The 27,508-nt window shown below is 43.2% G+C and overlaps 1 protein-coding gene across 4 annotated transcripts in view; it reads right to left on the bottom strand.

Moving 5' to 3' along the window:
- FBN1 (fibrillin 1) overlaps positions 1 to 26,233 on the bottom strand; it is a 342,377-nt gene extending 316,144 nt beyond the window's left edge. The window contains exons 1-2 of one of the 4 annotated variants that reach the window (XM_033919694.1): positions 26,227 to 26,233; positions 9,927 to 10,209 (exon numbers count right to left, since the gene is read on the bottom strand). In XM_033919694.1, the coding sequence (XP_033775585.1) occupies positions 9,927 to 10,108 (182 nt within the window). In that variant the 5' untranslated portion in view covers positions 10,109 to 10,209; positions 26,227 to 26,233. Of the gene's footprint in view, positions 1 to 9,926; positions 10,210 to 10,359; positions 10,511 to 25,376; positions 25,592 to 25,800; positions 25,848 to 26,226 lie in introns of those variants that run through there. The other 3 variants (XM_033919693.1, XM_033919696.1, XM_033919695.1) reach the window with 3 other exon arrangements.
- Between the last annotated feature and the right edge of the window lie 1,275 nt (positions 26,234 to 27,508).

Here is a 27,508-nt window from a genome sequence, read left to right as displayed (position 1 = left end):
GGAGGGGGAGTGTGGGGGGAACCCCTCCCCCACTACACTCAAAACATTCACTTGCTATCTAGTGTTAGGGTAAGGTTTAATGTTTTAAAGTGCCGGATTGACAGGGCGCAATTGTCAGCACATGATTGTCCTGCGCGCAATTATCGGTGTATCAGCTAACACATAGCTAATTAAGTGCTGAATCAGTTACTGCCTAAAGATAGAACTGACTTTTATGTACTCCTGTTTATACAGTTTCCTGACTCCACCCCAGAACACCCCCAAAACAGCCGATTTTCATTTCAGCCCTAACTGGTTATTTTCAGCAGCACTAACTGTACTATTGCCACTCAAAATTAGTGGTTAAGAGCCTAAGAACATAAGAATTGTCACACTGCGACAGGTCAAAGGTCCATCAAGTCAAGTATCCTGTTTCCAACAGTGGCCAACCCAGGTCCCAAATACCAAACAGAAACCCAAACAGTAGCAACATTCCAGAGCTCAGATTGTGATGTCATAATGCCTAATTTCACCAATGCCTAAAAGCCAATCCTCACCCGTGATGTTACAATGGCTTGATTGACCTATACTTGACTCATATAAGAACATAGGAGCTGCTATGCTGGGACATACCGAAGGTCCATCAAGACCAGCATCCTGTTTCCAACAGTGGCCAACCCAGGTCTCAAGCACCTAGCTAGATCCCAAGTAGTAAAACTGATTTTATACTGCTTATCCTAGGAATAAGCAGTGGATTTCCTCAAGCCATCTCAATAATGGCCTATGGTCTTCTCTTTTTAGGAAATTATCCAAACCTTTTTTTAAACCCTGCTACGCTAACTGACTTTTACCACATTCTCCAGCAATGAATTCCAACCCTGAACAGGCAATTTAACCAGCCTGGCCAATTAAATTGCTTTGAATATTGACCTCCTACGTTGAGATCCTCAGTTCGGTGTGTTGTGACAATCCAAAAGGCAAACAGAACCCTAGTTCTTATTAGAAAAGGTTTGGAGAACAAAGCAAGGACTATAGTTATATGGCAATTCTATAATAAGTCACTTTAAAAAAAACTGTAAAAAAAATTAAGAATAGTGCAGAACACGGCCGTCCGCTTAATATTCGGACTAAAGAAAAGCGAGCATGTTAGCCCCTACTACAAACTGCTACACTGGTTACCAATGGAGGCGCAAATAATGTTCAAGTTCTCTTGCCTATGCTTTAAACTGGGGTGGGGAATGGCCCCAGCCTATCTCTTACCACATTTCGAGCTACACAATCCAAGTAGGACAACCAGAAACTCCAATCTTTTTGCCTACCCGAGGATCACTGATTGCAAATACAGGTCCTTTATGGACAGAACTTTGAAGTCTCAAGCTAGCAAACAGCAGACCTGGCTAGGCAACTACATCAACAGAGCTAGGCTGACCTACGTCGCATTTCGGAAAGAAATTAAGACAGCACTATTCAACAGATTTATCTCCTAATCGGTTACCAGTTCTAAACGATTAACTCCATGCTGATAACTTGAGAAATACATGTACTGTACTAACTGTATTGTATCGTATTATATTTTACTAATTGTAATCTGTAATTCACTGACTGTACTGTATCATCCTCGCCATTGGTATTCTGTAATTCGCTGACTGTCCAGCTCTCTTCACTGTGAAGTCGTAAGATTATGGCGGTATAGAAGAAATAAAGTTATTATTATTATTAAATTTATGCACCACATTTAGGTGCCTAAGGTGCTCATTTTTGAAGCAGATGGACATCTCATAAAAGCCCAAAAAATGTCCATCTGCTAAAAACTTTCATATCATGATTTTCAACAGGCAGAATTTGAGCATTTTACACTGCAGTTCATCCAAATAGTACGGAGGCATGTTGGAAGACATGTTTTGGGTGGGCCCAAAATTAGGACATCTTTCAGCAATAATGGAATGAGAAGAAACATCCAAGGCGAAAAAGAAAGATGTTTTTATTTCAATCACGCCCAGGGTACAAAAAAGTGCCCAGATTGAGCAGCTGACCACTGGAGGGACGAAGGCATGACCCCCCTCCTTAATCTCCCAGTGGTTACTGACCCCCTCCCAACCCCTAAGAAGTGACGGAGGCCATACTAGGTACTAGGACAGCTTCAGGCATTATGGCCATTCCTAATAAGCAGCAAGTGTATGGAGTAGACCAGTGGTCAGTGCAGTGGACTTTGAACAGAGGGACCCAAGAGCAACTCCCACTTCAACACTTTTTTTCTGTACAAATATGTGAGCCCTCCCAATGTTTTTCCTGTCTGAAAATGACTGCGAGATGGAAGGGATGCTTTTTGGACATTATATTTATTTATTTCGTTTTACAGCCCATCCTCCCCAGGCGCCCAGAATGAGTAACAATACATTCACAGAATTTTGGCAGGCAGATATACACAAAGTTCACAGAATTTCTGGGATGATACATTCACAATATTAGGAGGCATAGAATGAGGGGTAAGCTGGACATCCCAATTCTGACTTGGATGTTCTCTTGAAAATGCCCCTGTAAGTTTACTCCTACCCAAGAAAATGTCATTTGGGTGCCCATGTGATATTCTACAAATAAGTGCTCAAATGGTACAACATATATTTGTAAGGTGGGTCCACATTAGTGGAGAATAGGCAGGGAAGACATTTAGGTGGGCAACTTACAGAATCCTGTAGTAGCCCTCATAAGAACACGAATAGCCTTACTGGGTCAGACGAATGGTCCATCAAGTTCTCACGGTGGCCAGTCCAGGTCACAAGGACCTGACAGGGTCTCTGTTGGTAGCTTGAGTGAAGCAAACATGCTTCCTTTGGTGACCCGGAAGCTTTCTCTCTGCTACTGCTTTCTGTTCCCACATAGGTGGAAAGCAGTGGGAAAGAATTTATGAAACATGTTGTATAAATAGGGTGATAGAGTCAGGTCAGGTTAGTGACACCCCTCCCCCTTCCTTTTATAAGTCATCTCCCACCCACAAGAACAAAATGTTTATCCACCAGAGCTGCTTCGTATCAAAGTGTGTGCACCACCAAGTGTTTATCCACCAGAGCTGCTTCGTATCAAAGTGTGTGCACCACCAAGTGTTTATCCACCAGAGCTGCTTCGTATCAAAGTGTGTGCAGCTTGGAAACTGCCTGCACACACAAAGCAGGCAGGCAGCAGGCAGGCAGTTTCCAAGCTGCACACACAAAGACAAAATGCTTTTGCCCTTCATATGAACTGAATTAAAGGAACTTGCAAACCACAAAGCTGGCACTACTTTGGCCAACTGAAATCCAAATTCATTTTCACACACAATCCCATCCATAAGAAAAATGAGTGTTATAATGCCTTGCATCACTCCATGGTGCAGCCGCACCTCAAATACTGCGCCCAGTTCTGGTCGCCCCATCTCAAAAAAAGATATAGCAGAATTAGAAAAGGAACAGAGAAGGGCGACAAAAACGATAAAGGGAACGGAACATCTTCCCTATGAGGAAAGACTAAAATGGAAAGGCTCTTCAGTTCGGGGGAGATATGATAGAGGTCTATAAAATACACACAATAACAAAATTTAATGTTTAAAACCATGCTGTCTTTTTATATGCGCGAAAGGTGCCTGAGTTTTCTAAAATGACCTTCATAGATTACACTTTTCTAAATTATGCATCTAATCCTCAGATATTATGCCTGTAAGCTTGCTCCACGTTTCATGTAAGTAGGATGTAGGAACAAGCGCTATCTAGGATTTTTTTTTTAATTATTTTAAACAAATGCTGGTATTGTATGATTATGTAGGTGTTGAACGACAGTTTTGAACTGGTGATCTTTATTCACCCTGTGATATGACCATTGGCTTAGTACCATAGTTGAATGGCCAACCCTTCAAACCCCTTTCATTAAATAATACCTGCACCACCATTTCTCTCCAACTCTTTTCTTTCAACCTGGCAAGATGTTGAAAACTTATCTCAGCATTTGGAAAGAGGAAGGTTTAACTTGGGGGTAACGAATTTTGTGTCGACAATGTTTGCTTGTGAGATTGAGCCTCTAATAGTTTGAATTTTGTTGATAGGAAGCAACAGCTTGAGCTAATTAAAGCAATTAAATTAGGTTGCAGTAGGGTGCCCCCCATGCCTGACTTCAGGTGCCATTTACAGAATATGGGCCTGAACATTCAAGGATCTTTTACATCAGTAGGGATCTAGATTTAGCAATAACTTACATTTTCTCTGCTTATTCTTGGTTTCAATTTTCTGTGGAAGAGTTTATGTTTATTAAACTTTTGACCACACTTCGGTTTAGCAACAGCACAGTTTACAAATAAATAGGAAAGAGAATGGCATGCCATTAAAACATAGAAAAGTTAAAATCCAAAATTAAAATTAACTGGAGTCTAAATAGTTGCCAAAGAGAAGACTCTACGCCCAATATTTTCAAGGAAATGCTGTTAGACCAAAGAGAGGAGTCTCAATTGTTGACCTGAATTTTCCGTAAGAGAGCTCAGAGCAAATCACAACTGGAAGAGAATTCCATAAACTAGGAACAGATGCAGAAAATGCAGAGTTACATGTTGAGGCTAATCGCACCAAATGAACTGGAGGCAAAGTCAATTGATGAGCAAGATGCTGAACGCAAATTACAAGGAGGACTGTAAGGAACTAGTCATTTTCCCCAAATAATCTGGTTGACCAGACTGTAATGCTTTAAAGGAAAGTGTTAAAGCCTTGTGAATAAGACAAAATTTAACAGGTAGCCAATTGCATTCTAAACAAGGAGAGAGAGAGATATGGTCATATCACCAAGCAGTGGTGTGCCTCAAGGTTCTGTTCTTGGGCCTGTTCTTTTTAAAATTTTTATAATGATATTGCTGAAGAGTTGTCAGGTAAGATTTACCTCTTTGCGAGAGATACCAAAATCTGCAATAGAGTAGACACACCGGTTGGTATGAATAACATGAAGAAAGACCTGGCGAAGCTTGAAGAATGGTCTGAAATTTGGCAACTAAAATTTAATGCTAAGAAATGCAAAGTCATGCATTTGGGCTGCAAAAACCCGAGGGAATGGTACAGTTTAGGGCAGGGGTGCGGAACTCCAGTCCTCGAGGGCCAGAATACAGTTGGATTTTCAGGATTTCCCTAATGAATATGCATTGAAAGCAGTGCATGCAAATAGATCTCATGCATATTCATTGGGGAAAACCCAACTGGATTCAGGCTCTCAAGGACTGGAATTGCCCACCCCTGGTTTAGGGGGGGGTGAAGAACTTATGTGCACGACAGAAGAGCGGGACGTGGGTGTGATTGTATGTAATGATCTTAAGGTGGCCAAACAGGTTGAAAAGGTGACGGCGAAAGCTAGAAGGATACTTATTTCTAATCTTAATGTATATTTTCTGTAAACCGCTTAGAACCTTACGGATGTAGCGGTATATAAGAAATAAATTACATTACATTACATTACATAGGACCTCATTTAGAATATTGTGTGCAATTCTGGAGGCCGCACCTTCAAGAAGATATAAAAAGGATGGAGTTGGTCCAGAGGAAAGTGTGTGGTCTTTGTGATAAGGTATATGCGGACAGACTTAAAGGCGGGAGAGGGGAGATATCATAGAGACGTTTAAATACCTACGTAATATAAATGTGCATGAGTCGAGTCTCTTTCAATTGAAAGGAAACTCTGCAATGAGAAGGAATCGGATGAAGTTAAGAGTAATCTGAGGAAAGACTTTTTTACGGAAAGGGTGGTAGATGTGTGGAACAGTCTTCCAGAAGAGGTGGTGGAAACAGAGACTGGGTCTGAATTCAAGAGGGCCTGGGACAGGCACGTGGGATCTCTTAGAGAGAGGAAGAGATAATGGTTACTGTGGATGGGCAGACTGGATGGGCCATTTGGCCTTTATCTGCCGTCATGTTTCTATGTTTCAATTACAAAAACTCTAGTAGCAGAATTCTAGATACTAACTTAATAGTGCTGTAGCCTGAGAACCAGGAGAACTGGGTTCAACTCCCACTGCAACAACCTGTGACCCTAGGCAAGTCACTTAGGGCCCCTTTTACAAAGCCACAATAGCAAGTAGGGGAATGTGTGGCACAGTGATTAGAGCTACAGCCTCAGCACCCTGAGGTTGTGGGTTCAAATCCCATGCTGCTCGGTGTGACCCTGGGCAAGTCACTTAATCCCCCATTACCCCAGGTACATTGGACAGAGTATGAGCCTGCCAGGACAGAGGGAAAATGCTTATGTACCTAAATGTAAAAGTGGTATATAAATACTACAAACAAATAAACGAATGAATAAATTCTCAGTGAAGTAGTGAGGGTAGGAGACATCTGGGGTGGTGGTGCCCTCATGCCCTCCCCGCCACACCCCCATGCCCCCCCCCCCACTCGCACTCTCTCTTCCCACCCCATTTTATATCTTTGCCAGCACAAGTAGCTTTTCCAGCATGCTGCTCGTGCTGGCTTTCCCTCTAACATCACTTCCTGGCTCCGTGACCCAGAAGTGATTGCAGAGGGAGCCTTGCTAGCGCAAGCAACAAGCTAGAATAATTGCTCACACTGGCAGATATTATAAAAAGATGTGTGTGGGGCAGGGGGAGCACAAGCATAGCTTGGGAGGCAGAGAACTGGCAGCGCCCCTGCCAAGATTGTACCCGAGTCAGTCCGCCCTTCTCTTACTACCACCACTGGAAATTCTCCCACAACAAATGCACCAAAACCCATAGGAACTGAATGGACTTCAAGGCATTTGCCACAGGAGAATCACTACTTCTGCCTTGTAAAAGAGGCCCTTAATCCTCCACTGCCATTTCGCCAGGAACAAAAAGATATAGGTAGTCCCCGAGTTACAGGCGCCCGACTTCAGTCCAACTTCATTTGATTTCACTGAGCAGTATTTCCAGTGGCATAGACTCCTACACTTCACCTGTAGCAAATTCAGGAATGATGCATGACCACATTAAGAATAGTGTGTGGTTTCTGCATGCTGTACCTTAGAGGGAACACTGGTAGGGACAGCTGGGAGCAGAGGTAAGCAGCAAGAAACTTAAAATCTACAAGTTCTGAGTTGCATATAAATCTGACTTAAGAACAGCTTCACAAACATAAGTGGTTCTTAACCCAGGGATTGCCTGTAAACCCAAAGCAAAACCTTAGATTGTGAGCCCACCAGGAAAAGAAAAAGTAACTTTGATTGTAACCACAGTATATCAAATCCCTTCCCCCTATTTAATTTGTACTGTTGGACTATATTTTCACCACCATGTTAGGAACAGAATGAAAAATATAAGGTTCTGGAAATCCTGCTTTGCCATTCCAAACAGCTCCAGCCCCAAATCTTTTAAGTACCCAGGTTTACTTCTCCCAGAGGCACTTCATTCCTTGAACGAACCAACATTTACCCATAACCCGCTCAACCACTCATAAGGGCTCAATTTATTAAACAGCACCCTGTTTCAGATAATATTGAAAGCTTTACTAAAATTCAAGTATACCACATCCAGTGCTCATCCCTGATCTAATTCTTTGGTCGCCCAATCAAAGAAGCACATCTCATTTGTTTGACATAAACTCCCTCTGGTGGAAATCATGCTGCTTTGGATTCTGTAACCCAATGAATCCATTGATATATCCACAAGTAATCATTTATGGCACACGCTGTAAACAGCTGGCATAAGGGACCTAAATGTTCTTGAAAAAGCATCTGGGCTTCTATTTTTAGGAACCTAATGTTTTATCCCACAGCGCAATGATAAGTCAGAGTCTCTCAAATGCCATTGCTCCACAGTTCCTCCCCCCCTTTGACCGGCTAATCACACATAGCCTCACCCGTTGGGGAAAAATCGCTCCCACCATGGTATTTTTTTTTCTCCGTGGAGTTGGAGCGTTGTGCATCGGGGCCTCCATACTTCTTCAGACTACTCTTTAACCCTTGCTTTTCCCGAATGGTACAAAAGTTACAGCTGTTTCCAGAGCACTCAGCCCTGCCAGCATGACATTACACAAATTGTTAGCACAACTAAAGAAACATAAGCACATAAGAATCGACAATAAGGAGTTGACAATAGGTCAATCAGCTTGGGTTCTATAAATGAATCATGAAAAGCACAGCACGTCTTTTGCTACTTTCTGCAAGAAACAAAAGGGGATCTCCTCTAGTATAAACCATATACCTGCTTAACATTCAAGATCCTATATGGCATTCTTCCTAATCCCACTATCCTGGAATTCTTCGAGACCTGACACTACCAGATCCGCCCACATACTCAAACTATCTTTCCCCTCGTTAAAAGGCGTCATGTATGCAGGTAAATTAGGGAAATCCCTTTTCTTCAAATTCACTGAGCTTTGGAACAACCTCCCTGCCCCACTGCGGAACCTAGGCTCATTCCACTTATTCCGAAAGCATCTGAAAAGCTGGCTTTTCTCCAAAACGTAAAGCTATCTATTTAAAATGTAAAGCTAGCTATCCTCTTCATAACCTCTAATTTCTTATTATGTCCTTCCCTCATTTATTGAATTTACCTGTAAACCGTGTCGAGCTCTATCTTTATGGAGATGATGCGCTATACAAACTTAAGGTTTAGTTTAGTTTAGTATCTGAAGCAGACTAACGGTTGGTGCAGTGGCCTAAAGACTAAGGGAACCAGGTCTAACTCCATGTTGCTCTTGAAAAAAATCACCTAACCTCTCACTGCCCCCGGTACAAAATAAGTGTCTGTATATCATATGTCACCCACTTTCATTGTAACCACTGAAGGTAGTATGTCAAATCCCACCCCCTTTCTCTTTCCCAATAGATATGACATTTACCATCAGATGCTGCACTTTGGAGCAAAAAGTAACATCTGACCGGTTGCCAAAAAGCAGCAAGAAGAAAACCTGCAAAGCTCTACAGATGAGCATTTCCCCCAGCCTTCCTTTAAGTTTGGATTTTTATTTTCGTGCCATCTGATCTGAAACCTGCTATATAAACTCCTCCATCTCACTAGTGGGTAGCATGATCCTCACACAAAGGATGGTTTTTAAACATATCAGTTTTGGGGTTTTTTAAACATAACAGATGTGGGGTTTTTTTTAAGACTATATGTGTTAAAATATAGGTATGAAACTTAGATAAGAGAGTGTTATTGTTTCTGTTCTTCAAAGTCAGCGGAATTAGATTTGTAAAGCGCAGAATTAGCGTTGCAACAGCTCAGCCCAACTTAGGGCTCCTTTTACAAAGACGCTTTTGATCAGTAAGTCTTACTCTTGAATTCACTAACATTGTATTTGACTATTCATTTTAATTCCCAACCTTGTGTTTTTGCCTGACCTCCTCTTTCTATAATATTTTGTAGTTCAAATCCCCTTTTCCTCTTTCCTCTTGTTTTGTTACGTTTGTATATAGTGTAGTTTATTTAATGGTTATGTTTAAATTAATGTTTTATTTTTTAATATTGTAATTTTAATTGTTTCTTTTTATGTATGTTCATCGCTTTTAAGTAAGATTAAGCGATTAATCAAAAATTTTAATAAACTTGTAATAATAAACTTGTTAGGGCCTTAATGCCTGAATAGCGCACCCTACCGCCTCCTTTTAAGCAGGCGGTAATTTTTCAGCTAGCGCAAGCTAACCTTGTGCGTGCGCTAAAAACCTTAGTACAAGGAGCCCTTAGTACAAGGAGCCCTTAATCGTGTTCCTTGTTTGCCGTACTATTTAAATGCCAATAAACAGTTTGAACTGAAACTATCAGACCGTGTCACTGGTACCGTCCAAAAAAGCTTCAATCCAGGCTCATCTGGCGTCTTATCATGAGCCCCCCTAACGAGAGGCGCTTTCAACGCCACTTCCACGTTATTTTAGCGTGCAAAACTTCTTTTTTCTGTGGGGAGGACAAAAAAACAAAACAAAACAACAACAAAAATCCACCCCCCCAAAAAAAAAAAAAAAAAATCCCAACCTACCCTTTTAAAATATCATGTCCTCCACTTATCCCGACTGCAGTCCCCCCTCTCCTCTTCGCTCGACTGGCTCTGGTCTCCTTCGCAGTCTCGCTCCCTAACTCCGCCGCATCGCCCTCTTTGGCGCAGGAGAGCAAAACGAGCGCCGTCCAGCCCAGCAGGAGCTGCCGCAGCCTCGGCCACATCACCGCTGCTGCCGCGATGGGACTTTTCCTCCTCCCCTCCGGCGCGCTCGCAAAAATCCGGCAGGTCCCAAGTCCGGGCAAGCGGGGAGAGACGACAGGCGCTGCAACAGGGGGAGGGGGGAAAATGCAACAACAACAACACGTTTATGAAAGGTAATACATTTTCCAAAGGCATTGGGCAGACTTCTTCAGCAGAAACATGGTTTGCTTATTATGATTAAGTAAGTTGGTTTTCTTTTTCCAAGCTTTACCTCTCAGACTGCACTCATGTTAAGCCAGGGCAGCTCACTCTGACGATTAGTGAAGTGACTTGGGATATACTTTTTGAAACTGTGATACAGGGGTAACTAAACGGTCTTCAAAGCTGAATTGACTGGACCTCCCTCTAATAGCATCAGCAGTGTCTTAATCCCGCCCAATGAAGAAAAAAAAAAAAAAAAAAAACTACCACATTGTGAAGATACAGTAAGAAAGAGCGGCAGCAGCTGTTCCTTTACTGTAAGAGGAAGCTGTGGAGGGGGGGGGGGGCGCCCTTTCTTCCGGCCTGGGCTCGTCGACGTCGCCCCTGAACACTCTTCCCCCCCAGCCCCGCTGCCGCCCTTTTTCTCCCGGGGAACTTTAGACATCACCCGCGAGACGAGTCTCGCGAGAAAATGCACAGGCAAGAATTTAGCCTCTGAAGTCCCAGCTTGGCATGCTGTTAATTCTCCTCATATTTGTCCCAATGTCTCTCTGGAGGAGGGATGGGGAGGCTTAGACGGTGAGGTTATGGAATAACCTCTCTGGGGAATCATTGAAGGTGCCCCCCCCCCCCCGGCATCTTTGCCAACCCCTGGGTTTTGGCAGGTTGTGGGGGGGAGGGGGGGAAGGTGGGATCTGCAGCCCTGGGAAATGGGACCAGCTCCAGGTACAGAGCTGGCAGGCGCTGTCCGGTCTTCAAGAATACCATATGTGGGGAACAGATGAAAAATCAACTACAGCATTAAAAGGAATCCCTCCTTGCTACCAAAATTCAGTGCCCTTGAGCAGTGTTTCTCAATGCGGTCCTGGAGTACCCCCTTGCCAGTCTGGTTTTCAGGATATCCACAATGAATATGCATGAAATAAATTTGCATATAATGGAGGCAGTGCATGCAAGTCAAGTCCATGCATATTCATTGTGGATATCCTGAAAACCTGACTGGCAAGGGGGTACGCCAGGATTGAGTTGAGAAACACATATAAGACTACAGACTTCTTTACTACCTGAACCTTCACACCTAAACTGAGCTCTGTACCTTTCCATAGGGTTGATCATTTCTTTCTCCTGTTCAGGGTTTCCAATTCAATCCTTTAATTCTTTGTAAACTCTCAAACAGGTGGTTGAAATGCTCTTCAAATCCTGTAAATGTGTTCATTTTAATCTTGCCCACTTGATATAGTAACTTCAAACAGTCCCTTTAAGTGTGTTACTCAGGTGTCTCCTGTACAGAATTTGCTACTGTTGACAAACCAAAATTTTTATTTAAAAATATTTATAATCCGCTTAGCCACAAATCTAAGTGAGGAACAAAAATCACAGACAAAATCACTTCAAATTATACAGACAAGTACAAAACAGCAAGATAAAAAAAACGAACTGCCCTAACTCAAACGGTCACAAAGCTCAAACCAACAAAGTGCTCAAACAATATAGTTTTCACCCCCTTTCTAAAATACCAGAGCATGTCAGATTGTTGCAATGACAGAGGTAAAGCATTCCACAGCGTCGGGCCTTGCACAGAGAACATGAACTTACGATTCCCCATAAGCCTCACAACCGCTAATGATGGAACTTCTAAACTCGAACTATCTGAAGAGCGTAACTCGCGAAGGACAATGCCACCGCAGAAGAGAGCGGACACTTGACAGACAATTATGCTGAAGCACCTTAAACATCACACAAAGAAACTGAAATTCGACCCGCATGCCAATTGGCAGCCAGTGAAGCTCTCGAAGTATCGGTGTAATGCAGGGGTAGGGAACTCCGGTCCTCGAGAGCCATATTCCAGTCGGGTTTTCAGGATTTCCCCAATGAATATGCATTGAAAGCAGTGCATGCAAATAGATCGCATGCATATTCATTGGGGGAAATCCTGAAAACCCAACTGGAATACAGTCCTCAAGAGCCATATTCCAGTTGGGTTTTCAGGATTTCCCCAATGAATATGCATTGAAAGCAGTGCATGCAAATAGAGCGCATGCATATTCATTGAAAGCAGTGCATGCAAATAGAGCGCATGCATATTCATTGGGGAAATCCTGAAAACCCAACTGGAATACGGCTCGCGAGGACCGGAGTTCCTACCCTCCCTAGTAATATCAAAAATTGACTACTGCAATGCTCTACTTATTAATATTACGCAGAAAGAAAAAAAGAAGATTGCAGTTAATACAGAACACGGCCATAAAATTAATTTATAACGCGAAAAAATATGACCATGCTTCCCCACTACTAAAAGACGCTCACTGGCTACCAATCGGCCATAGGATAATGTTCAAAATAATGCTTCTCATTTTCAAAACTTTAGCAACTAACGAACCACAATTTATTTCTAGATCACTAATCCCATACAAAACCCAACGCCCACTCCAATCATCAGATCAAAATCTACTTTCCATACCCTCTTTGAAAATTATAGGGACAAGGAGATCAGACATGTTTACAGTGATGGGACCACAATGGTAGAATGCCCTTCCTCAATATATTAGAATTGAACACGACATTGTCGCATTTAAAAAACTTTTAAAGAAACTTATTTATTTGTACCTTTGCTTAATCTTTTGTAAACCGCATAGAACTTCACGGTATTGCGGTATATAAGCTGTTATTATTATTATTTATTTAATGATGGTTTTAACTCTTGAAATTTACTTGTTGTAGGGACACCTCTTAAATTGTGCTTTGGTTTTATAACCCCCTACCTTTTGTTTTTACCTTATTTCTCGAACCCAAGATTGTAACTTTTTAATTTCTTTCCTCACTTCTCAAGTATGTACTTTATGTAATTTTATTGTTAATATGTTAGTCTCTCTGTTTCTTTAATTGGATTATGTACATCGCCTAGCAATTTTAATAGGCGATTCATCAAATGTTTAATAAACTTGAAACTTGAATTTTGAGGCATGAACGATAAGGCCCGAGTTTTTAAAATATATCCTTGATGCGTTATAGAATCAATAGTGTTAATTTTTAATGTTTAACCCCAGCCCTTTCAGGACCAAGGGACATATTTGTCCCATAACTTTAAAATCCTATAAATTTTGATTGGAATAGTCTACAGTTCTAAATTTGATATGTACGGATTCCATATGATACTGCCTTTATGTAAACAAACTGGTTCCGACATTCATTCATTAGCGTCGTTGCCAGATGGACGAGAAGATTCACTTGCCACACTGTCCATAAGCCAGAAGTGTGATTTTTTTAAAAAAAAAATAATGATATTTCACAAAAAAAATCAATTTTTTGGCATCTGCAAGCCCTTTTTACCATAAAAATGTAATCAAAACCACAAAAATTGGCCTACGATCCTTATGGTCCTGAAAGGGCTAAACAAGCAGGAGAAGGCATTTTACAAAATTAATAGTACATGTAAGCTTGAAATCATTTGAGACCACTGATATACATAATCCCATCAGCTGCAAGCAGCTTATAGCCAGCATCTCGCTTGAAGTCTACTGAAAAGGAGAACCTGGTTCCCTTTGCTATTTGTCTGAGCTGGAAGGATGTAGAACGTGAAATTTTCATCCAAATCTTATCCTGGAGGCTTATGTCTGATGTGGTGACTTGCAAACACCAGGGTATTTGTGCTTCCCTTATATGGAAAACAGCACAGATGTTGGCTTTCCCTTTCAAACTGTCGTATAATAAATAAAGCTCTCTGTCGCCTATCGGCATCGATAACATGAACGATCCAATTCATGGGAGCACAGTACAGATACTCTTAGCTGTGACATCATTGCAACCAGATGTAAGCCTGTAAAATCCAGCTGTTACTTAACAAGACTTTTTTCTGTTCTCCCAAATGAAGTTGTATTGGATTATGGTGTTTGCAATGTTCTTGACGTCATAGATTTTAACAACCTATAATTAACAGTTGGACCCACATCATTTTGGACTCGCAAATTTGCTTTAAAAAAAAATTTGGAGTTTCTCTTGTTCTTTACTCAGACCTTATCTGATTACATGTAGAACATCAGTCATAAATATGAGCTTCGATGGATTTAATCAAATTTGGGGAAAGCATGCAGGATAGTAATAATAATAATTTCCTAGAAGGATGGTATAACCTCTAAGTTATGACTGTGGCTATGGAGCTCACATTCTTTAAAATCCTGAAACAAATCTTACAGTATGTTTCCTGTTAATGTCTGCTGTGCACTAGCCAACATTTTAAAACTATTTAGCGATCTGTACACGTCTTTTATAAAATGTGTAGCACTGCCCTCTTGCAAAAAAAAAAAAAAGACTCTACTTCCAAAGAGAAGTGAATCTGTTCTGACTATACAATCATTCTGTAGTCTGAATATTTACCAATATTAGCTGGAAAATACCTTAAGGCTGTCTTGATTTTGCTTGTCATTGAGAACAAGTTCTTCACTGTATGACCTGAAATGTTTCATAGTTAACTTTAATGTGTTCCATTTTTGGGATTTTAAAACTGAGAGTTTAAATGATTGCATGAAGGCCACAAAGCCTGGCCAGACAGCCAGAATTAGCAGGGTTCACGGCCACGTGGGGGAAGAGTGATGGCAGTGTGGGGGTGAAGCTGGTGGCTCAGACAGTGAATGGCAGCATGTATGCGGGGACATTTTAAATCCTGCGCATTCTGATTGGCTGGAAGGCTGTGGAGTATTGGGGGGCAAGAGATCATCAAGCTTGGTGGCAGTGTGGGACCTTGAGGAGGCAGCTTCACTGTTTTCTGCTGCAATTGTTCACCCCTTCACCAGAGGCATGGCAAGCAGAGAGGATTTGGATCCCAATGTCAGAGTACAGTCAGGCAGGTGAAACATGGAATGAAGTTCTGAGGTTTCAGGCAAATGGCATGACAGTTGGTGGGTCAGCAGCTGTAGAAGTCCCTGCTCTTGTTTCAGGTGCTGGTAACGGTGAATTTGGTGCTTATAACATTTCTAAAGCTGGCCAAAGGGGAACTGTACTTTTAACTAAAATGAAAAAGGAAAAATAAAGAGGTGGTTGGGAATAGTAAGAAAGGGGATAGGAGGGCTCAAGATGCAGATACTGGGCCTTATGAGAAGGGTCACACTTCATTTCCCCATCCCCACCCCCCTCATCTAATGGTCCAGCTCAAGATTCCACTGGGGATGTGAACTAGGACCTGCCCACCAGGGGGGATGCAATATTCTCTCACACTGAGGATGTGTCTTCAGGGTCTTCCCAGGAGGGAAGGGTTAAGACAGCTGTTGTAGTTGGCGATTCGATCATTAGGTATGTAGATAGCTGGGTGGCTGGTGGGCTTGAGGATCGCCTGGTCACTTGTCTGCCTGGTACAAAGGTGGCAGACCTCAGACGTCACTTAGATAGGATTTTAGATAGTGCTGGGGAGGAGCCAGCTGTCTTGGTAAATGTAGGTACCAATGACATAGGAAAATGTAGTAGGGAGGTTCTGGAAGCCAAATTTAGGCTCTTAGGTAGAAAGCTGAAATCCAGGTCCTCCACAGTAGCATTTTTAGAAATGCAGAACTCCAAAGTCTCAATACTTGGTTGAGACGATGGTACAGGGATGTGGGATTTAGATTTGTTAGGAACCGGGCAACCTTCTGGAAAGGGGGAGCTTGTTCTGAATGGATGGACTTCATCTTAACTGGGATGGAACCAGGCTGCTGGCGCTAATGTTTAAAAAGGAGATAGAGCCGCTTTTAAACTGAGATGCGGGGAAAAGCCGACAGTCACCCAGAAGCAGATGGTTTGGTGTGAGGTATCCTTGAAGGATTCTATTGAAACAGGATATTTAGGGAGTCCCAGTAGAGAGGTTTCAATAATGGTGAAAGAAAGCCAGGAGGTTTAAGAGGAAGGCTTAATAAAGACTCAAATTTTCCCTGTCTTCTCAACAGCCTGTAGTTACAAGTAGAGAATGACACGGTGGCGGTTTACCCGCGGCCACCGCATTTTAGCCGCAGGTCACCAGCCGAAAACGGGGAAGAAAACCAGCAGTCGCTGCGGCGACGGGGACAAGGCCATTCACCGCCCGCGGGGCAGTGAATGGTCTTGTCCCCGCAGTGAGGCATGAAGGATTGCACGGTCCCCGCAGCTCACACCCGCCTGCCCAATCGATTCTAGTGTTTAGCCAGCTCTCTCCCTTCTCCTCACCTTAGTTTGTAGATTTTCTTTTTCTGCGACCCGCACGCTATCAGAGAGCCGCGCACCCGCTGCTGCTCAGTTTCGATCTTCTGCTCTGACGCAACCGGAAACAGGAAGTTGCAGCAGAGCAGAAGATTGAACACTGAGCAGCCGCGCGTGCGCGGTTCTTTGGGAAAGCGTGCAGGTCGCCGAAAAAGAAAACCTATAAACTAAGGTGAGGAGAAGGGAGAGAGCTGGCTAAACACTAGGATCGATTGGGCAGGCAGGTAGTGGCTGCGAGGACCTTGCGATCGCTAGTGTTCCCGGCTCAAATTGGAAGGAGGGAGTGAAAGGGAAAAGGATTCTGGGCCAAGGGGATGAAGTCGGAAAGAAAAACCCACAGCAGGAAAGAAAGGGAAGGACTGGCAGGTGAGCCAGATGCTAGAAGCAGGGGGGGGAAGAAAGAGGGAAAAAAGCTAGATGGGGTTGAAAAGAAGAGACACACTGGTATGGAAGAGGAAGATAGGGGAAATCTGGACACAGGAAGGTAACAGAAAGAGGGGAAATTATGTGCATGGGGCATAGGGACAGAGACATAAAGGGGACATGCCATGGGGATGGTATATGGACACAGGGGGGGGCAATGACAGATAGGTTTAGAACAAATGCTAGGAAGTTCTTTTTTACCCAGAGGGTGGTGGACACATGGAACGTGCTTCCGGAGGATGTGATAGGCCAGAAATCTGTACAGAGGTTCAAGGAGGGTTTGGATAGGTTCCTGAAGGAAAAGGGGATAGAGGGGTACAGATAGAACTTGAGGTAGGTTAAAGAAATGGTCAGAAACCACTTCACAGGTCGCGGACCTGATGGGCCGCCGCGGGAGCGGACCGCTGGGCAGGATGGACCTCTGGTCTGACCCAGTGGAGGCAACTTCTTATGTTCTTACATAGGGGAGATATTAGAAATGGAGAAAATAGGAGCACAGAAGCGAGATGGTTTGTGGGGATGGGACAGGGACCGAGCTCGCAGGCTCCAATGGCTTGCACAAATTACATTGTAACGTGCCATGAAAATAAGAGGGAGGAAGGTAGATAGATAAGCCACGTGAGAGGAGCTGAAGGGTAGTAGAAAGGAACAGATGGTAAAGGAGGGAGGGAAGGGTGGTGGTGGAAAGGAATAGAACAGACATTGAAGGAGGGTGGAGAGGAACAGACCCCCAAGGGAAATGTGGAAGACAGAGTGGGAAGAAGACAGATGCCAGACTATGCGGGAGCGGAGGGAAGAAGATGGGTGCTAGACCAATTGGGGGGGGGTTAAGGAAGAGGCACAGTAACAGCAAATGGAAGACGCAGAGAGAAGACACACAGTGGATGGAAGGAATTGAATGAGAAGATGTGGAAAGCAGAAACCAGACAACAAAGGTAGAAAAAAAAAATTATATTTATTTATTTATTTTTTGCTTTAGGATAAAATAGTATATTAGTTGTGTTGATAAAAATTTATAAACAAAGCCCTGCCAGCTGAACATCTCTTTCTCTAGTTCAGCAGCAGGAACTTTGATTTATAAGAAAGGAATAAGCTAAATATTACAGTACTAAGGCTTATATGGATGCAGCGGGGACGGTGATGGGGCGGTGAATGGGATGGCAGTGGCGGTGACGGGGCGGTGAAAGGGATGGCGGTGACGGGGCGGTGAAGGGAACGGCGGTGACGGGGCGGTGCAGAGGATGGTGGGCCGGTGACGGGGACATATTTTTTCCCCGTGTCATTCTCTAGTTACAAGGACAAAACACAATTTGAAATGTCCGTATACAAATGCTAGAAACCAAAAACATAAAATAGGAGAGTTAGAGTAGCACTGAATGATGAGGTAGATATTATAGGCATCTCAGAGACATGGTGGAAGGAGGGCAGACGCTGAATGAAAAGAACAGAGTGAGGAGAAGATGAGGAAAGCAGAAACCAGACACAAGAAAGGTTAAAAAAAAAAAGTTTCTTGTTTTGCTTCCGCGATAGTATTTTTAAATAATATCCACGCCTGGTTTACAGTCCTAGCCTTTGCTGATGATCCTTTTAGCTCCATTTTTCTCATTGTCACCCTTTTGAAAATTAAATACAGTAGATTTCTTTTCCTACGTCACTCCCAGTATCCCGGGGGGGAAGGGGGGGGTCTCGGGGTCTGGATTTCACTAAAGTAAAAATCTGGTAACCCTAAATAGAGATGGAGGTAAGTGGATGGGCATGCACAAATTTGCACACTAGTTGGAAATCGGAATGTGCAAGTTTTTCAGAACTAAACTAAACTAAACTAAGCCTTAGGTTTATATACCGCATCTTCTCCACTGAAGTGGAGCTCTTTATAACTAATATGATTTTACAAGTGGGGATTAGGTATTTTTCTTTCAAATAACATTTAGTGAAAGGTGTGGTAGCCGTGTTAGTCCACGGTTTGAGATAATATATAGAATTAAAAGAAATAAAACAAAATAAAATACTCTCAGTTAACTGGCACCCTTGAGGATTGGAAGATGCCAGACAAATGCTGTTTCTGATTGCTTGAGAGTTACTATTAAAAATAGGCTGCAGTCCTCCCACTCCAAACTCTCCTCCGAAGCCACCGGCGCTGCTACCCTCCACTCCAACCTCCCCTCACACCCAAGATGATTGGCGTTGCTCTTCACTTCCTCCCCCAACTGACTTGTTCTGTGCTTTCCATACACGTGCCAGTGCCGAAAGAGCTCGATGCCAATGTTCTACGTTGAACCACTGTGGGGAGGGCAGGAGCCGGAAGGCCTTGAGCATGTGCAGATCCTCAAGGCCCCACAACGGCCCAGAGTAGAACATCGGTTCAGGCTCTTTCAGCACTGGCACGTATATGGTAAGCACATAGCTGGTCAGTGGGCGGAGGAGGTGGACAGCAATGCCAATTATCTTGGGTGCGAAGGGAGGAGAGCAGTGCCAGTGGCCTGAGGGAGGGCGGTTTGCAGTGAAGGGTAGCAGCACCAGTGGCCTCGGGGAGTTTGGAGTTCAGGGTAGCAGTGTAGCAATAAAGGTGGTCTCGTGGTAGGGGGGGATGTCTTGCCGGTTGCTTGAATTCCACCGAATCTACTGTACCTTTTTTACTGGACTAACTTCAAAAGCTAATCAAACCATATTTGCCAATATTTATTTTGTTTTATTTCTTTAAATAATATTTAGAGCAGGTTTCCCAAGCCTGTTCCAGGGGCTCCTGAGCCAGTCAGGTTTTGACGATATCCACAATGAATATTTATGAGAGAGATTTGCATGCACTGCCTCCCACTGCATGTAAATCGTTCTCGTGAATATTCATTGTGGGTATCCTGAGACTGACTAGGGAGCCACCGATTTAGAGTGTGTGTTTTGTTAGAATAGGCCAAATGAACACATTTCTCACAACTGGACTGGCCATAAATTTTCTTTCAGTTTTTCTAGCTGGGAAAAACTTGGACAAACACCCTACTTTTCAAGACATTCAACAGCATAAAGGAACTGCAAAAGACCGTTGTGCACGTCTAGTTGTTGGTTTTTGGTTGTTTTTTTAATGTTTGCATTGTTACAATTGCAAACATACAGTCCCATAAGTAGAATTAGTTCATGTCTGCTGTGTGTAATGCAGAGTTTGGGTGGGGAGGTTTGGCACCGACTCTGTGTGGGTGGTGAGCTGATTGCCAGCAGCACTGTTGCATAGAATATTTGGAATGCTACAGTTTTCCAAAATGAGATTGATTTTAAGTAAACGTCTGAATCTTTTTCTTTTTATTAGGAAATTTCTACCAGACTTTCAATGTACTGTTACTTTCCTCTTTCTTACAATAATGATCCCCACGCATTTACTACCTTCATAAACTTTACACTTTGTTTTGTATCTTGTTTCTAAGGCTTCACAGTTTTCCTGTCTTTTCAAAACAGTTATCCATGCATTATTGCCATAAAAGTATATATTTTGTAAGTGGGAAGTTTCTAGGCTGTAAATGTAGCATTTTACCAAAGCTTAGCAGTGGCATAGCCATAGGGAGTCCTCGGGGGGGCCTGGGCCTCCTCATTTTCGGCTCAGGCCCTCTCTAAAATTGTGGCATCTATGGAGTCAAGCCCCCTCCCATGCTGCCTTAGCAGCAAAGAAGTTGGTGGTGTCTACAACTGCCAACACCAGCACTCCCGTGCATCCTAAGTTCAGCAGTAGAGAAACGTGCTGGCAGATAAAGGCCAATTGGCCCATCTAGTCTGCCCATCAACAGTAACCATTATCTCTTCCTCTCTCTAAGAGATTCCACATGCCTATCCCACGCTTTCTTGAATTCAGACACAGTTTCTGTCTCCACCACCTCTTCTGGGAGACTGTTCCACGCATCTACCACCCTTTCCGTAAAAAAGTATTTCCTTAGATTACTCCTCAGCCTATCACCTCTTAACTTCATCCTATGCTCTCTCATTCCAGAGCTTCCTTTCAAATGAAAGAGACTCAACTCATGCGCACGTAGGTATTTAAATGTTTAAGAACATAAGAAGTTGCCTCCGCTGAGTCAGACCAGAGGTCCATCCTGCCCAGCGGTCCGCTCCCGCGACGGCCCATCAGGCCTAATTGCCTGAACTGTGTCCATGACTAATTTTGTTACTGCCTCTAATCCTATCCCTATAACCTACCTCTACTCCTATCTGTACCCCTCAATCCCTTTGTCTTCCAGGTACCTATCCAAATCTTCTTTGAAGCCCTGTAGCGTGCTCCTGCTTATCACATCCTCCGGTAGCGCGTTCCATGTATCCACCACCCTCTGGGTGATAAAGAACTTTCTGCCATTTGTTCTAAACCTGTCCCCTTTTAATTTCTCCAAGTGCCCCCTTGTACTTGTGGTTCCCCATAATTTGAAAAATCTGTCCCTGTCTACTCTTTCTATGCCCTTCATGATCTTGAAGGTTTCTATCATGTCTCCTCTAAGTCTCCGCTTCTCCAGGGAGAAAAGCCCCAGCTTTTTCAGTCTGTCAGTATATGAGAGGTCCTCCATACCCTTTATTAGCTTAGTTGCTCTTCTCTGGACTCTCTCAAGTACCGCCATGTCCTTCTTGAGGTATGGCGACCAGTACTGGACACAGTACTCCAGGTGCGGGCGCACCATTGCACGATACAGTGGCAGGATGACTTCCTTCCTTTCTATCACATCTCCCCTCTTCCGCCTTTCCTCCAAAGTAAACAGATTGAGATCTTTAAGTCTGTCCCTATACGCCAATTCAGGCGATCACTTAATACTCATCTGTTTGTGCATGAGTTCTGCTGTTGCGTTATTGATAAGAGAAGAAAGGGATGACGTGTGATACTGTATTTATGTTTGTCTGTTGATGGTGTGATACTGTTTTTGTTTGTGAAGAAAATCAATAAAAACAAGAGAAAAAGAAGCCGATATGGTTCTCCAACCTAGTGGCTGAGAAAATAAAGGCGAAAGAGTTGGCGTTCATGAAATATAAAAAAACCCAAGAAGAGGAGAGCAGAAAGGACTACAGGGTGAAACTGAAAGAAGCCAAGAGAGAGATACGTTTGGCGAAGGCACAGGCGGAAGAACAAATGGCTAAAAATGTAAAAAAGGGAGATAAAAAATTTTTTTTCTGATATATTAGTGAAAGGAGGAAGATAAAAAATGGAATTGCTAGGCTAAAAGATGCTGGGAACAAATATGTGGAGAGTGATGAGGAGAAAGCAAATGTGCTAAAGAAATACTTCTGTTCTGTGTTCACAGAAGAAAATCCTGGAGAAGGACCGAGATTGTCTGGCAAAGTTACACGAGAAAATGGAGTAGATTCTGCGCCGTTCACGGAGGAGGGTGTTTATGAGCAACTTGAAAAACTGAAGGTGGACAAAGCGATGGGACCAGACGGGATCCATCCCAGGATACTAAGGGAGCTCAGAGAGGTTCTGGCGAGTCCTATTAAAGACTTGTTCAACAAATCTCTGGAGACGGGAGTGATTCCTGGGGATTGGAGGAGAGCGGATGTGGTCCCTATTCATAAAAGTGGTCACAGGGATGAAGCAGGAAACTACAGGCCGGTGAGCCTCACTTCAGTTGTTGGAAAAATAATGGAAGTGTTGCTGAAAGAAAGGATAGTGTATTTCCTTGAATCTAATGGGTTACAGGATCCGAGGCAACATGGCTTTACAAAAGGTAAATCGTGCCAAACGAACCTGATTGAATTTTTTGATTGGGTGACCAGAGAGCTGGATCGAGGACATATGCTAGATGTAATTTACTTGGATTTCAGCAAAGCCTTTGATACAGTTCCTCATAGGAGGCTGTTGAACAAACTTGAAGGGCTGAAGTTAGGACCCAAAGTGGTGAACTGGGTCAGAAACTGGCTGTCGGACAGACGCCAGAGGGTGGTGGTTAATGGAAGTCGCTCGAAGGAAGGAAAGGTGACTAGTGGAGTCCCTCAGGGTTCGGTGCTGGGGCCAATCCTGTTCAATATGTATGTGAGTGACATTGCTGAAGGGTTAGAAGGAAAAGTGTGCCTTTTTGCAGATGATACCAAGATTTGTAACAGAGTAAACACCGAAGAGGGAGTGGAGAATATGAAAAAGGATCTGCAAAAGTTAGAGGAATGGTCTAATGCCTGGCAACTAAAATTCAATGCAAAGAAATGCAGAGTAATGCATTTGGGGATTAATAATAGGAAGGAACCGTATATGCTGGGAGGAGAGAAGCTGATATGCACGGACGGGGAGAGGGACCTTGGGGTGATAGTGTCCGAAGATCTAAAGTGTGACAAGGCAGTGGCTGCTGCCAGAAGGATTCTGGGCTGTATAAAGAGAGGCGTAGTCAGTAGAAGGAAGAAGGTGTTGATGCCCCTGTACAGGTCATTGGTGAGGCCCCACTTGGAGTATTGTGTTCAGTTTTGGAGACCGTATCTGGCGAAAGACGTAAGAAGACTTGAGGCGGTCCAGAGGAGGGCGACGAAAATGATAGGAGGCTTGCGCCAGAAGACGTATGAGGAGAGACTGGAAGCCCTGAATATGTATACCCTAGAGGAAAGGAGAGACAGGGGAGATATGATTCAGACGTTCAAATACTTAAAGGGTATTAACGTAGAACAAAATCTTTTCCAGAGAAAGGAAAATGGTAAAACCAGAGGACATAATTTGAGGTTGAGGGGTGGTAGATTCAGGGGCAATGTTAGGAAATTCTACTTTACGGAGAGGGTGGTGGATGCCTGGAATGCGCTCCCGAGAGAGGTGGTGGAGAGTAAAACTGTGACTGAGTTCAAAGAAGCGTGGGATGAACACAGAAGATTTAGAATCAGAAAATAATATTAAAGATTGAACTAGGCCAGTTACTGGGCAGACTTGCAGGTCTGTGTCTGTGTATGGCCGTTTGGTGGAGGATGGGCAGGGGAGGGCTTCAATGGCTGGGAGGGTGTAGATGGGCTGGAGTAAGTCTTAACAGAGATTTCGGCAGTTGGAACCCAAGCACAGTACCGGGTAAAGCTTTGGATTCTTGCCCAGAAATAGCTAAGAAGAAAAAATTAAAAAAAAAAAAAAAAAAATTAAATTGAATCAGGTTGGGCAGACTGGATGGACCATCCGGGTCTTTATCTGCCGTCATCTACTATGTTACTATGTTACTATGTCTGTCGATGAATTATGCATGTTCAACTGTAACCCACTTAGGCAGGAAATACTTTTTTTAAAAATTAAAAAAAAAAAAAATCATAGCTAATGCATCTTGAGGGGGAAAGGGTTAGTGAGGGGCCTGATGCTCCCAGGCAGGAAAAATGCCAGCTTTTTCTTGGAATAACAAATGATGCATCATTAATTTAAGGTACTGTGGGCTGTGTAAGGTAAAGGATTGCAAGATTTTGCTTTCTCACACGTTAAGAGGCAAATATCATCATTATTCCCCTACAAAAACCAATACTAATCAAGTGATACTAGTGGGAAGCCACCCGAGAGGCATTTTATTCACCTCTATATTCTCCACATGTTCTACTGCCACTAAACTAGTTCCTAATCTTTTCAATAATTATGAACATATATCTTTCATTACTACAAGAGTCATACATACTTAGAAAAACTAAGGGGCCCTTTCACTAAACCATGGTAAAATCTGTCAATACTGCAGGTTAACATGAGAATACATTGCATGGTAGCTGCAAATTTTACACAGCAACGAGTGAAGACAGATCCAACATTTTCTTGTTCTGGTCATGAATTAAAGTGGCAATTAGCGTTTGCTACTTGGCTACCGTTAACAAGGAACTGGTGACCTTCCAGTGTTTCTTTAGGCCACCTCAAATGATAGCTTCTTCAGGATTTTTTAGTGCACCCAAACTTGATTGAGAAAAAAAATCATTCAACAAAAATCTCAGATTGTCAGAATGTTCCCAATTCGTAAGATCCAGTCTTTCAATAAATGAGAGGGCTTCCCTAGAACTTCCCTCCTTAGAAGAAAAAAATACAGTTCTCAAACAGTTTCTTCAAACAGTTCCCAGGCACTGCAGTGCTCACCACATGTGGGGGCACTGTTGAAAAATAAACATTCTCAAAAAGGAAAAATTTAAACTTTCAAAGCTCTCCAAGTTATACATTTTCAGGCATGTGAAATCTTTCATTCTTTTCCATCAATTGGTAACAGTCATTTAAACAGCCTTCACCAGCTCCTTAAGCTGGCCCTACAGTGTGGCCACACGCTGCCAAGTCTGCATGGGGAAATAGCAATAATTAAACCTGCAAAAATCTACCTGGCTAATACAGACTCTCCCACAACACTAAGCTGTGGCAGGTACTTCTGTTCCAATTAGAAAACAACCCCCCCCCCAAAAAAAAAAAAAAAAAAAAAAAAAACAACTTTTAAAACATCTTTTTAGTTTAGAACAGGAACAAAACAGTCTCATGGCTTCAACAAGCAAAAAAAAAAAAAAAAAATGAAACCTCCAGTAACTTGTCTTTACTTCTTAGCAAACCTCCATGCCCTCAAGAGCATTATCCAGCGGCCCAGGGCCCAACTCCATGGCTTATGCTGTTTGGCTTTCAGAGGTCAGACTCCCTCCACTCTGGTCTGCAATCTTCATAAGTTTGGTTCAGCATGAATACCCCTCAGTCCTGGGTGTTCTTGCTTCTCCTCTCTAACCAGTATGCCCTGCTGTTTAAGAATTGTGTACCACGCCCCAAACTTCCAGGTGGAGGTAGTATCTTGGGAGTCCTATGTCTCCCTCTCTGGAAATCAGGAGAATAACTATTGTGTGAATGTGTGTTTCTCTTTTGGTGAAATTCTGCACTCCTACGCCCTCTAGTGTTCTCTAAGGAGATAACCTCAGTCTCATGGCTTCAACAAGCAAAAAAAAAAAAATGAAACCTCCAATAACTTGTCTTTACTTCTTAGCAAACCTCCATGTCCTCAAGAGCATTATCCAGCGGCCCAGGGCCCAACTCCATGGCTTATGCTGTTTGGCTTTCAGAGGTCAGACTCCCTCCACTCTGGTCTGCAATCTTCATAAGTTTGATTCAGCATGAATACCCCTCAGTCCTGGGTGTTCTTGCTTCTCCTCTCTAACCAGTATGCCCTGCTGTTTAAGAATTGTGTACCACGCCCCAAACTTCCAGGTGGAGGTAGTATCTTGGGAGTCCTATGTCTCCCTCTCTGGAAATCAGGAGAATAACTATTGTGTGAATGTGTGTTTCTCTTTTGGTGAAATTCTGCACTCCTACGCCCTCTAGTGTTCTCTAAGGAGATAACCTCAGTCTCATGGCTTCAACAAGCAAAAAAAAAAAAAAATGAAACCTCCAGTAACTTGTCTTTACTTCTTAGCAAACCTACATGCCCTCAAGAGCATTATCCAGCGGCCCAGGGCCCAACTCCATGGCTTATGCTGTTTGGCTTTAAGAGGTCAGACTCCCTCCACTCTGGTCTGCAATCTTCATAAGTTTGGTTCAGCATGAATACCCCTCAGTCCTGGGTGTTCTTGCTTCTCCTCTCTAACCAGTATGCCCTGCTGTTTAAGAATTGTGTACCACGCCCCAAACTTCCAGGTGGAGGTAGTATCTTGGGAGTCCTATGTCTCCCTCTCTGGAAATCAGGAGAATAACTATTGTGTGAATGTGTGTTTCTCTTTTGGTGAAATTCTGCACTCCTACGCCCTCTAGTGTTCTCTAAGGAGATAACCTCAGGCTGTAAGCTTTGTTTTCCAGAAGAGTGTGCTTCTTTGTAGGTGGACTGTTTTGATTTAGGAATTTGGATAGCAGGCATAGGCAAACTGTCACACTATGTGCACCAATTTGCGCTCTCAATGGTTCAACAAGATCGAGAATACCAATAGTACAACAAACAGGTTTTTCAAAGAAACCCCCCAGCTCCCCCCCACCCACTCCCAAATACAAACACTCTCCCCTCCCCAGAAACCCCCACCCCGGGAACCTCTATCCAGCACCCCTAAGATAGCAAAAAAAAAGAGCAGAGACTGCTGAGCTAGCTGTGTTCTTATGCCGCTCGGCAGTGGAGGATTAAATGACTTACCCAGGGTTGTAAGGAGCAGTGTGGAGTTTGAACCCAAAACCTCAGGGTGCTGAGGCTGTAGCTCTAACCACTATGCCACACTCTCCTACATTCTATATTGCATGCAGAGCTCTCATGAGTATTCATTAGAATATCTATCTAAAAACATGACCTCAAGGACTGGGTGTGATAACCAAAGAGAAGCTTAGTGGTTAGAGTACTGGACTTGGCATCTAGGGAGGCCCAATTCAAATCCTACTATTGCTCCTTTTGATTTTATGCAAGTCACTTAGGGCCAGATTCTGTAGCCAGCGTCAATAATGGTGGTCGCCTTTAAAGCAGCCGCCAATCTTGTGTTAATCACGCATCAGTGCTGGTTTCAGAATCACGCCTACGGGAAAGATAGGCCCTGGAAATGTAGGCCAAGGTTTTCCAGGCCTACATTTCTGGTGCTTATCTTTGCTTGAATTGCGCCTACCTAGGGCGCTTTAGTCTGCCTAACGCCACTTCCGGCATTGGCCACGCCTACTTTGGTGTTCAGGGGCCTAAAGTACATATGTAGACACAATTCTGGCGCCTTTAATGTAGGTG

Source organism: Geotrypetes seraphini, chromosome 14, assembly GCF_902459505.1.
Source record: "Geotrypetes seraphini chromosome 14, aGeoSer1.1, whole genome shotgun sequence".
NCBI lineage: Eukaryota > Metazoa > Chordata > Amphibia > Gymnophiona > Dermophiidae > Geotrypetes > Geotrypetes seraphini.
Note: the sequence above shows the minus strand (reverse complement) of the source record. Positions and strands in the feature narration are given on the sequence as shown.